The sequence below is a fragment of the Eleginops maclovinus genome, chromosome 15 (assembly GCF_036324505.1).
Source record: "Eleginops maclovinus isolate JMC-PN-2008 ecotype Puerto Natales chromosome 15, JC_Emac_rtc_rv5, whole genome shotgun sequence".
In the NCBI taxonomy this organism is placed as follows: domain Eukaryota; kingdom Metazoa; phylum Chordata; class Actinopteri; order Perciformes; family Eleginopidae; genus Eleginops; species Eleginops maclovinus.
The window spans coordinates 3332274-3344841 of NC_086363.1; the positions used below are offsets into that span (position 1 = coordinate 3332274).

Genomic DNA, 12568 nt, shown 5'->3' on the forward strand with positions numbered 1-12568 from the left:
GCTGTCAGATAATTGAAGTGCAGTTAGTAAATGAACAACACTGGATTATTAAAGAGCTGTATAAATGATATGTAAAAACACTTTAACTGCGTTTATAAATCCTCTGCTAGTGAGCACTATATATTTTTTGACACTTAAAGAGACACTCTCTCGTTATTTTAGACTTTAGGTTCAAAAAGACAAAGTAAACAGTATAGAAAAGCAGAGCAGAGAAACCAAACCAGTAGAAAACACACTCAGAGTTGCAAGTGTTGTGACCCATTTCTTCAGTCTCTCAGGGAGAACTGAAATACCGTCTTGGAGTATGAAAATATAAACAGTGTTATCATCATCAGTAATTCATTTGAAGCTGCTGAGGAGCTGCGACTTCAAAGCCGTCACATCCTGCTGCAGTAATGATCAATTAAAGCGGAACTGCTGCGGCATGGCAGAGAGTCGGGACCAAAATGCAGATCGGTGCATTTAAATGCAGGTCAGAGGGAGATGCATTCAGGGGAAAGAAAGAAGAAGTAGGGCAGTGGAGAGAGAGGAGGAAGACTGCAGTCTGGTGAGAGAGACAGCTCTGAGTTTTACTGGGGTTGATTGAGATTTGGGGGAAGAACATGCTCAATATTTCACATTCAGTTTATGTTTATTCTCTTCGGGGTTTCCCTTTCCTGTTGTGTGTTATATAGGTTTTCTGCAAAGGCTAAAATCTCTGTGTTCCCCCAGAGGAAGTTGTCTCTCCAACACTTCCACCCTGCCTGAAACGCCTCCATTGGACTCCTTTGTTTACTTCCGTAACATACTGACATCACACAGCGCTCCAACACATTGTACGTGACAGGCTTGACCAATCACAACAGAGCCGGCCAGCTAACCAGTTATCAGAGCAGACTGGGCTCTGGTTTCAGACGGAGGGTGAAAAGAGGTGCTGCAGCACAGGCAGTATGAGAAACATAAAGAGCTTTCTGAACATTAAAGCATGGAGACGTGTCCCAGTAGAGAAACAGCTAATACACCGAGTTATTTCAGCTGTACATACAGTCGTAAAGCCTCTGAAAATCTTGGATCAAAATGGGGGCATTAAGATTCTCAAACAATACCCAGACTGGTGTCCTGTGAGTCGGGTAATGTGAGGCTACTGATATTTAAGGCAAGGTATCAGTGAAACAAACTTTCAGCAAGCTTTTGTGTTCTCTCTTTGCTGTTCAATGAGACTTAATGTTGACTCAGAGCCAATTTAAACTCAACACACTCGTCATATCAATTTCTACTCATATTTTCTGTAAAGAAAAAATCTCAATCCATTCCTGAAAAGTATGGAATCACTTTATTAAAGTCAAATCAGTAGAATAACTTTGATAGCATCGAGACAAATTGTCCAGTAGTATGGAGTAATGATGGATGGACACAGCACGGGTTTAACACATAGTTTGAATAACATTTACACCTTTGTTTCCACTGCAGTGATTTAATGAATGATGAGGATGAATGATTTACAGCATCACACATTTTCCTGTCAAATTCAAACACATTTTTAACAGCTACAGCCAGCAATTAGTGGATTATAATCCACATTTTCAGGATTTCAAGGCTAGTAATTGGCTGTCAAGATGATGGTATATATATTTAATACCTCTAAGGCTCTCTTGTGTTTCTCTTGGCTGAATAAAGCGCAACAATTAGCAATTAGCATGTCACTTAAAGGTACATAAATTGGTTATTTTTTGGGTCTTTTTTCAACATCTCTCCTAATAACGTTGCCCTCTAGATGCTCCTGAAAACCTCCTGAAAACCTTGAGTCTCTTTGAGTTATTTTGTTGAGCGAGTCCACATAATGTCCCAGAATGCTTACCACTAAAGCCGGGGTGTGAGGTGAACACTGAGGCGTGACTGTGATTACAGTAATAACCCTCAATTCAGTCCAAACACATGACATCTTTGTGGTTGCATTGCATTCTGGTCTATTGGCGCCACTTCAGGTAGGAACTCCCATCTCGTTTCTTTAGTAAGAAAGCGCTTTTGTGGATATTTTGAGAGACTGATTCTAAAACTTGTCACATTTAAATAAAATAGCAGTACGACATCGGGTACAATTTGCTGGCGTTTTCAATTGTAAGCACATTTTGAGTCTCTTGTGCTCGTTTTAGTTAGAGTAGAGTTACTGAAGAAGCACCGTGTGTGTGTGTGTGTGTAATACAGACCGACTCAAAGAGGATCAGGTGTTCTATTGGGGGAGATTAACACACACAAATAGAAAGAGGTGTGAATTAAAACCCCTTTAAAGCAGTAAGCAGCGCATCCTGAAATTCTTTGTTGCAATTGACTTTAAGGCTGGTAATAGTTTTGGAAATAAATGCTGCTTTATTTAGAAGATTACTTTTGATTTAGACATAATTCATAATGTAGGAAGCTGAGAACTTCTCTGTTCTAGTGTTATATTTCTGGAAAACATCGACCAAGACAGGAAGAGAACTGCTTCAGCAACTCAGATTTCATGGAGGGAGGAAGCATCAGAAACCACACGGCTCCCAGCAGCTGCATCCTCGTCGATAACATGAAAAAGGAGCCTTTCCAGCGCCTGGAAACGACCGCAATCTCTGAGCACACCTTTAAATCAGCTCTTCATGATGTCCTTAGATAATAGTGGGAGCTCAACAACAACAACAACACTTCCAGTAAGGGAATTAGAGATTCTAGATTTCCACGTAGCAGCTTTAAGAACAAATTGCATGTCAGCAAGCGAGTCACATGATACAACCCTTTATTTATCCCCGTGGTTAACAGCAAACATCCAGTGTGAAGGTTTGCAAAAGGCACTAATTGTGTAGACATCCAATAATAAAACATCAGGGGGTCAGGTTTGTACAGAAGGGTTTCAAACTGCATCGATTACAGGTGGGTCATTTGACGGGAAATATTCAGATACAGATTCACCACACAGCTGCGTAAAACTGCGGAGGAGATTTGTTACAAATAAAACCGAGCAAACATTCAATCCAACGTATTAGACGAGAGAAAGCACCGTCAAATTTGACTGAATACTGTTTTTGCATGTATTGTACGAGCCCAAGGTTTCAAAGTGAGCAAGAGGTGGAGTTTGAGAAGAGACAGGAAGAAAAACCTCAAGAGATTTGTTCTCAATTCTCTCTTAAAAATGATCAAACCGTTGAAGGGTTTGTATTTATTATCCGGGGTAAAACACGCGTTGCTTTCTTCCAGTCCCTTACAGCAAAAGCATGATCTATATATAGTTTTTTGTACAAATTACACAGCTGAAATATAGTACGTAGCTTCATATTTACATTAGATATGAGAACCAATTCATAGCTTATCATCTAACTACAAGAAAACATATTTCCCAAAGTGTTGAACTCATCCTTTAATGACGCGGCTGTAATGTGTGTGGGATAAATACTGTAGGTCACTATGAAATCATGGGGAACAGACACTATAATCTTGACATCAGGGCCCTTAACTGTGTCAATGAAGCAACTGAGGCTGTCACATGTCGGTCAGCGACAACAACCATGAGGAATATATCTGTTTCTGAAATATCTGTTTCTTTGTTGAGTCAATATTATCCCCACAGTGAAATATGACAGACGATGTGTGTGTGATAGCTGTGAAGACATTCATCAACCCATCAGATGTCATTTTGTACTTTAACTTTTAAAGCACATGTCATTCAAGAGCAGTATCTTTAGCACTTTACCCCAAATACATTTCATGTTGAGTGCTGTTCCTTCTTTGGTTTGACACACACACACACACAGAGACACACATACAGAGACACACACACACACAGACACACACACACACACACACACACACACAGGGGAGGTGGGTGTTGACAGTCGTTTAGTAGTGATACAACAGCTGCTTTGCTACAGGATCAGCTAAAAACCGTTGCTCTTTTTTTAGTTTTTAGAGATAAAGGAAGACCATGCTGCAGAGTCTTTGCACATCCAAACATTGCTGCTTGTCGCTGGATAGATGGAGCAGAACGGCAAAGTAAACAGACTTTGTAGTCCAAGGAAAGGCTGCTTTTGCAGAGTGTTTCAATCAGAGACGGCAGGATTGAATACACTTGCCGTTACAATCTAGTTAGTGCGCAGTATTGAAGCTATGTTGAAACACTGGAAGAACACCCCTTACATCCCTCTGACACGTCATAAATAATGTCCAGTTAATATATTTTTATATAAGGATACAGAAGAGATATAAAAGTACCCTGTATTCAGCATTTTGTTTACCGCGGTGAGCATTCAGAGTCGAACACAAACACGTTTTAAGTTCTTACACCTCTCTGTCCATGTCCCTGTGATTAATACACACACATTTCAAATAGCACGTGTAAATATTATGGGAGAAGTATAAACGTCTCAAAGCTGGTTATGTGGAAACTTGCTGATTATCCAGATGCTGGTTAGTAATCACTTGCTACTGGGCTGTTGATACAACGTGAGCTTTCATTTCATAGTAATGTCCATCAGTTTAATGATTAATAGTTACTTTTTCATTCTCACTTCCAGATTTAATAGCAGTATGTTTGAGTATACTCATAGGAATGATGTATGAGAACAAGATGCAAGTTGTAACAAACTAAGATTATGCTTTAACCCTTTAGTTTGTGTATAATTAGAGGATTTACAACCAGCCTTTAACACCAATGACACATCAGAGTTGTGCGTCACTACAGCTTTCGTTGGGTCCAGGTTGAAACTGTCTCCAGCATTTTGAACATTTCACATTTTCAGAGCGAAAATCTGCTCCGTCTGAAAGGCAGAAAAATGTCGCCCTCACCCCTGATCCAAAACTCATTTTTACACTGTGATTACTTTCTCCACTCTTCACCTCTTTTGTTCCTGATTTGAGTAAATATTGATCTCAGCGCTTAAGGTCGATCGTCTGAGTCCCTTGTGTTCCGTTGTGAAGCCTCAGTTTCTGGTATTCCTTGTACCTGGGTCAAGTTGCAGTACAAAAACATCCGTATAGAGAAACAGGAAATATCTGGTTATTTATATTATATAATAAATAATACAACTTTCTTCATATATTTTGTAAATGTAAAAAAAAGTTCTGCCAAAAAAAGGGTTGGAGAAACCCCTCGATATAGAAGCAGCAGTAGAGTTGGGTTTTTTTTAAAGAAGAAATAATATATATTGCCTAATTGTGAGTATGCGGAGTCTGGGAATATAATCCATCTGGACTCCTGAGCTCTGCAGTCCGGAGAAGATCCTGGGATATCTTTCTGAGCAGAGGAGTGTTCCACATGAAGAGGCCTTAAGCTGGAGTCTATTATGGTAAAAAAATACCACAAGCTACCTCTAACAAACCAGTCCCTTCTCAGACTCGTCCTCAATTCGTTCCCCACAAACAACATCTGCAGAAACAAGCTGAGGCCTCAGATGTTGACGTGAAAAGAGTCCCAGCTGTCGTCTTTTCCGACGCCGCTCCCGTTCTTTGCCGCTCCGTCTCCCAGCTCTCCGTCCGGCTTCTCCCCGGTGGGAGTGGCGCCAGGCTCCGGGTAATCCTCGTCGTCCTCGTCAAAGTACCCGTTCTCCATCATGCTGAGGCTGGAGGCGGCACTCAGGTCCTGGCAGCTGCCCTTGTAGTCCTGGATGGACTCGTGGAGGGACCACAGCTGGCACAGCAGGGACATGTCCTGCTGACGCAAGCCCACCTGGAGGGGCGGCATAAAGAGCATGATTAATACATCAAGCCTTTATCCATATTAATTACATGGTTGTCCTTGCTGTTAAAGGGGCCCTATTATGTTTTTAGGGTTTACATTTTGAAGATATTCTGTGAACGGTTCTCTTGACTCTGCATACAGCCTGAGACAACTAAAGCTACTAAGGATTATCTTCTTTATTCTAAATAAAGTACGCTTATTTCCGAACACCAGTACAAACCCAAAATATATTCTCTCTAATACAAAATGAGCTGAGCTAATGCAACATGACTTTTATTGTGAAATGACTTAAAAAAGCAATAAATTAACGGACAATTTAATCGCTAATTTGATCAAAACACAAATGATAGCCAAACTGTTAAATAATCAATTCATTATTACGTTTGTTTTACTAAGAAAATACCAAATGATCACGAGTTGAAGCCTTTAAAATCTTAGAATATTTTGCAATTGATATTTACTTGTAAACTGAATATACTATATTTGGGGTTGTTTGTCAGACAAAACCACTGGGGCATGGTGGTCATGTTTTAATCTAAAGTGAAATCAACCAATAGGAGATCCCTAGCTGCTTCCCTACCTGACATGACTAATGCATGGCAGACAAAAATGATACATCCCCTGGCAGAGTTGAAAAGTGCATTTCTGCTGCAAACGGTTGAGCTGACAGAGCAGTGTGAACCGCAGGGTCACTGCTTTGTCTTCCACACAAATCCCTGTGCACGTCCCCGTCAGTTCACACAGCTGAAGCCGAGCCTCGTGCTCCATAAACCGGGGAGCGGCTCACAGATTCAGAGGACATTGCAACTTATTAAACAACCTCACAGTTACACATTAACATCAACAGAGCAATACACTTTGATCAGGGAGCGTGCTGCGGGGAAAGTGGGGTTTAGTGAAGCCTGGGACAGTAATCCAAATGGCACAGAGGTAGAGTTTCATACAGTTTGACTCTTAATTACTGGCTCTGAGGAATGCTTTTGTTATGTATTGACTAAGAGCCATGGAGGAGTCTACCTTGATACTAAGACTCTGTTATTAAATCCCTGCTGCTGGCAAGGGAGAGAGTGTGTGTGTCACTCTGTTTACACCCCAATTACTGTTGCCGTATAATGGATTGTATACAATACAGGTCAGGATGACAAGCTAGTTCATGAAAAAAACTTCTATACTGAAACTAGAAGGTATTAAATTAGATTAGAATATAAATCAGCAGGAGCTTAATGGCTTAATTGGTTTTAATGACTGCAAAGCTGTTCCTGATCCTGGTTTCTCTTTGATTCTTACAGCCGGAGTCCTTTCTAAATATTCTTGTTTTAGCTTATCATGCTTTCAAACTATGTGTATCATGTACAAATATACACTTTCTGGGTATCAATAGGGTCTTTTCATAACCTCTGTAAACATACAACTCATGCAAACAGAGCTGATATTGTACCAGAACAGTTTGGGGCCTGTCCAATGACTTTCTATCACTAAAACGTAATAGGGCTGCAGGAAAAAGGGGAAATCCACACCTGAAGATGATATTTAGGTCATGTAATTTGGTGTATGGTTAATAAAATGTATGCTGAATTAACTATGAGAGTCTTGTACATTGTAAAAAGCCTAAAACCGTAGGTTAAAAGGTGTGTCAGTATGCCAGACAACATCCAAATACCAGTTTCTTTAGGGGATTTAAAGCAGAAACATACATTTTAAACATGTAATTTAGTTTATGGTAAATTATATGAATGGTCAATATAAAAGGAGACTGAAATCATGTGTAAAAATCCTTAAACTATGTGTTAAAAGGTTTGTAAATATGCACAAAAGCCAGGTAACATGCTAACACTATATTCCCCTAAAAAGCAGGTGGGCTGCTGGAAAAAAAGAGAAATGCATACCTGGAGACGATATTTAATTCATGCAATTGTAAATGGTATGTATGCCGAATGAACTGGGTGACTCTTATAATTTGTACAAAGCTTTAAAAAAGGGTTTAAAGGTGTTTAAATATGCACACAACCCAGACAACATCCAAATACCAGAGTTTCTTGAGGGGATTTGGCTAGGTCTGAATGTAGAGCGCGGAGGGATTAAGCATGTCGACAGAGCAACCGACAGGGAAAAACTGACCACTTTCTACTCGTTAAAATACAACAAACCCCCCCACTAAATATTACCATTTCTTTCCTGAGCAGAGCCAGGGCAGCGTCCAAGTTGGCCGGCTTGTGGGTCAGCAGGTTGTCGGTGTTGTTCCTGCCCCGGCTCAGGTCGTCCTGGATCATGGTCTTCTTCACGTACATCCTCTCCATGTCTCTCCAGGAGCCGCCGCTGGAGTTCAGCAAGCCGCTCAGGCTCTTCGGCAGCGGGGGAAGACCCTCGATGCAGGCCATCCCCCCCAACGAACCGTTCGTAGACTTACCATTCATGGTCCCGTGAGTTACTGGCCGAAGAGGTGCTGGGATTTAACACTAAAGTTGACTGTTTGTTGCGTAGAATCCTGGAAATGTGGGGAATAAACAGCCGTCTCTTCCACACCAAACAAACTGAGCAACAGCCGTGGTTTTCTCTGCTTAGGGCGGTCAGTGACGCCACGTTAAGGTACCCGGATTGAAGTAATTGTATTTCCGGTTTGACCATCAAAATAAAAGCACCGCTGGTCAGGATCACCTATGGATTTTTTCATTCTAAAAAATAAAATAAAATACAAGATGGAGGAGATTATTGTTTCCATTCCACATTAAGAAGTTATACCAAATTAAGACCACGTATTACTGTAACAAGTGCAATATATGATTTTACTACGGTAATCTACCACACTTGTAACTACTGACTGCTTACTTGTCTACCTCAATGTGTAATACTTTTTGATGTATAATGCCTTTTATCTAATAGTGTTGTTTTAGTATACTTTGTTTTAATAATGTTCATTTCCCCCCTGTGGGACGAATAAAGGAATTCTGATTCAAACCTACATTTTCATCTTGAGCAGAACAAATAAAAATGAAATGAAATGAAATCTTGAATCAGGTTTAGGAAGACAGTAACCCATTGGACGTTCCCCAACCATGATATGATAAAGGCTTGTATAATTGAATTGGCTTCGTATAACTCATTACTTTCAGGAGCTGGTCCCTCCGGATGCATTTAAAGGGATTTTAAATGACTTTGAAGCAGACACATCTGGCTGCTGACGTTTAGATAGATTGGTTTTGTTAATGTTGGTTCGAAAAAAAGGAACGAGGTATAGGTTTTGTAAATATGCTTCCTGACTCACAATTCTACATTTTTCATGTTGAGTCAGGTTTAAATATAGTAAACAATTCGACCTTGATAATATAATTGCAACTATAATCAGATTGGTTTCACATCATTTATTAAACTAATGAGAGATGGTCCCTCCGGAGGCATTTAAAGGGATTTTAAATCACCTTGGAGGTAGACACATCTGGCTGTTGATGTAGTGATTGATTGGTTATGTTAATGAGGACTTTTGGTTTTTTGACATCATTCCACGTTGATGCAGATAACAACAACAACCTAGAATTCATGGTTGCTATTGAAATATATAATGTATATAATTTTATACAACTACAAAGCAGCAAAATATAAAAGGCATTGCAGGAAAAAAAAATCGACCTTTATTTTGAATTTGAACTTCCGGTCTTCTCATGGGTCGTCATTATCTTGATGGAGCTGGATTGTGGCTGAGAAGTAAAATCCGCTTCCTGTCCATTTAACACTGTGGCTGCTGGGCGTCTCCCTACCAGCAGGCAGGAAAACTGAGTCTGTCTGATCTTTTTCTGTGGTTTTAATATACTATTCTATCCTATTCTCTAAACATAATGATTTGAACACCAGAAAATATATTTTAAACCAAATATAACCAAATAAAAAATGTATTTTTTTTACTATGTTAGAGAACAAACGAGGCAAGATGTTTGACAAACATTTATAATAAGTCATAAGAAACATACATATGACATTTGCCTTCATACAGATGAATTGATATACACTTTCTATTTAGATAAATAAATAACTATTGGAGAAAAATAAACACAAGTCTGAATAAAAAATGACTTTAAACAAGAGAGAATAAGCTAAGGGATGTATGATCTTGTGTAAATAATTTCAATCTATTTTGTTGTTTTAGCCCCTTTGATGTTTGTACTATCATATTGAATCATTGAACACCCTATACTTACTTAGCTAAATGCCTTCCTTTCAGCTTAATGTTGGAATATAGAGTTCATTTGAGTGCCTGCAATAAACCTAATTGATATATTTCCCCCCAGCTGAGTGCAGACATAGAGTATGAGGTCACGGCAAAAGAGGAGCTTGTGATGTACCACACACACACACACACACACACACACACACACACACACACACACACACACACACACACACACACACACACACACACACACACACACACTCGCGTGGAGTCAGGCAGATGGATAATGCCTGATATTTGTAATCCTCTGAAATGAATTGAACCTGATTCACTTCCTACTGACAGCATCATGTGCTTCTGCTTATAAGCACCCTGCAGAAGAGCTTCAAAAACGACACGTATTGCTAAAACAAATCTTATTTATTTTACTTTCATATGCTGTTAGACAAAAAGGTGCAGCTCTCAGATATAATGATTTATTTACCTCATGTGGAGAGGGTGAATAGATCAATGCTCATCTCTATATGTGTAAAATGGTTTGCATTGACTGACAAAAAGAAGTAAAGCATCAGAAATACAACTCATTTAAACAATGTTAATAGTTTAGGGGTTAACATGGATTTACAAAAGGAAACGTATCCTTTTCCTTAAACCCATAATTAGTTTGTTAAAAATAAATGAAAAACTATAAAGCCAATACTGGGCAGCAAATGCTAACACTGCTAGCTCGTTATGGTGTGCTAAAATCAAACTACAAATGAATAAAAGTTGGATCAAACCTGTATTTAAAAGCACCTAACAGTGTTGCTATACCTGTTTTGGGCTAGATAATCAAAAATGTGACGTTTTAACTGTTTACTCCATGCTATCAATCCAGTGTCAAATACTACATTTGCCCTTGAAAAGCATCTACACCCTAATCCTGCTGTCAAAAAAAATAGCCATCCACTGACAGTCCACAGCCGCAGACCAATCAAGGACAATCTGTTTTGTGTGAGGCTTTTAGGACCCCCCTTTAAGCTTTCACAATAACCATCACCATCACCACCATCATCATCATCACCACTGCATCCAGAGATCAAAGGATTAAGCATATGATGCCCCCCCCCTTCCCCCCTGAGAATGCATGTAACCTTAGCAGGCTTGTGTTAATCTGCCTTGCTAAAAAGCATCACTTAGCATATGGTGGCTAATAATGCTCTAAAGATATCCGCTTATGTCTCTGCTGGAAAGTGATATGAGTCGCTAAAGGCCAAGGAAATTACACTCAGCACTCATGCACGCTGCAGAAAGGCACAAATTAACCCAGATTTTTAACAATAAGGGTCTCATTGCTTGTGTTTTTCTGCCTTAAATGTGACTTTATTCTCTTTTCCTTATACGCATATATCTTGGGCATTATTATTTGAAGCCCTAGAGAGCAAATACTATGAACTGTCTCTCCCTAAAGATATTCTCCCATCATGCATAGAATATTAGCTTGGACATTTTGCCTGATAAATAAGTGATTTGAGGTGGATGAAACGCAGACGTCCACTGAACATGGCAGGGTATGACAACGCCATCACTCAGCCTTCTGGTGCACGCTGTTAGTGCCTTTAATAGGATTTGCTGTGACAATTCATCTTAAACACACACAATAATAGGTGAGAATTTGTGTTCCATTAATCACTGTAAACGTACATAGAGAAAAACCAACCATCATCTGAATCCTTGTAGACATGTACTGCCCATATTTCTTTACCCAAATGACCTTAATGGCAGTTTTGTGACTACTATTTATATTTCCAAAAACATACACTCTTGATATAACTGGCTTTTCTACCAGGATTAATCACTCAGAGCGAGCTTCATTCCCGTCTCGCTGCTGGAACAACCCCACACTGAACTTGGAGCTTGTCTGGGATGCATCATTGTCAGAGAAACACAATGGGGTCTGCAGGGAAAGGAGGGAGTGTGTGTGTAAGTGTGTGTTAGAAGGAGGTCAGCTTCCTCCAGTGTGTGAGTGTACAGCAGGTCAGGGGAGAGGAGTGTCCGTAAGAGCAGCTGCTGTCGCTGACCGAGCTTCCTCTGGAGGGTGATGTCAGGATGACGTATAACTGTAGTGACAATGGGAGCATACTGCTTTGTTTCAAATATAAAATCACACATGGAAGAGCTGTTAAGAATAAAAAGGTAGAGGGTAAAAACATCCTCTTCCTGCTTTTAGGAGAGGAAACAATGAGTCATTTCTCTCTGTGGGAATGTGTGTGCTCCCACTCCTCAACTTCAAGGTGTCGATGTCAGTGTGATTTACATCAGTTCAGTTTCTGCTACATCTACCAATATTTACAGATTCTATTTCTAGTTACTTTTCTGCTGACATGGATATTTCTTTTTGAAGCAGAGGCAATAAAGTTTGATTTACACACAGTTTTTTGTTGGGATTTTTTAAAATGAGGTTTTATTTCATATTTTATGTAATGGGAGTTATTTAAGTGTTTTTATTTCCTGTTTCTGAAAAATTCATCATCTCACGACCCCTCACTCACTTTGTCGATGGGGGTTTATCCGGTAGAAATGACCTCTGATTTGATTGGTTGTGCATTCAACTTGTCCTTGTAAGTCATTACTTAAGTGCAGAAATCAGGATCCCGATCTTAAGGTTGGAAATAACAAAACAAAACCTGTTCTTATTTTCTTTAAACATCACATTTTGTACCTCAAACATCAGAGAACCTCCAAGC

General features: G+C 39.6%; 1 protein-coding gene across 1 annotated transcript; it reads right to left on the reverse strand.

Moving 5' to 3' along the window:
• Positions 1-1295: 1295 nt before the first annotated feature.
• On the reverse strand, positions 1296-8261 carry fam89a (family with sequence similarity 89 member A). Its single transcript, XM_063902144.1, has 2 exons — positions 7846-8261; positions 1296-5668 (listed from the first exon to the last, which is right to left on the reverse strand). The coding sequence occupies exons 1-2, from the start codon at positions 8092-8094 to the stop codon at positions 5390-5392; spliced, it is 528 nt and encodes a 175-aa protein (XP_063758214.1). The 5' UTR covers positions 8095-8261; the 3' UTR covers positions 1296-5389.
• Positions 8262-12568: the final 4307 nt, after the last annotated feature.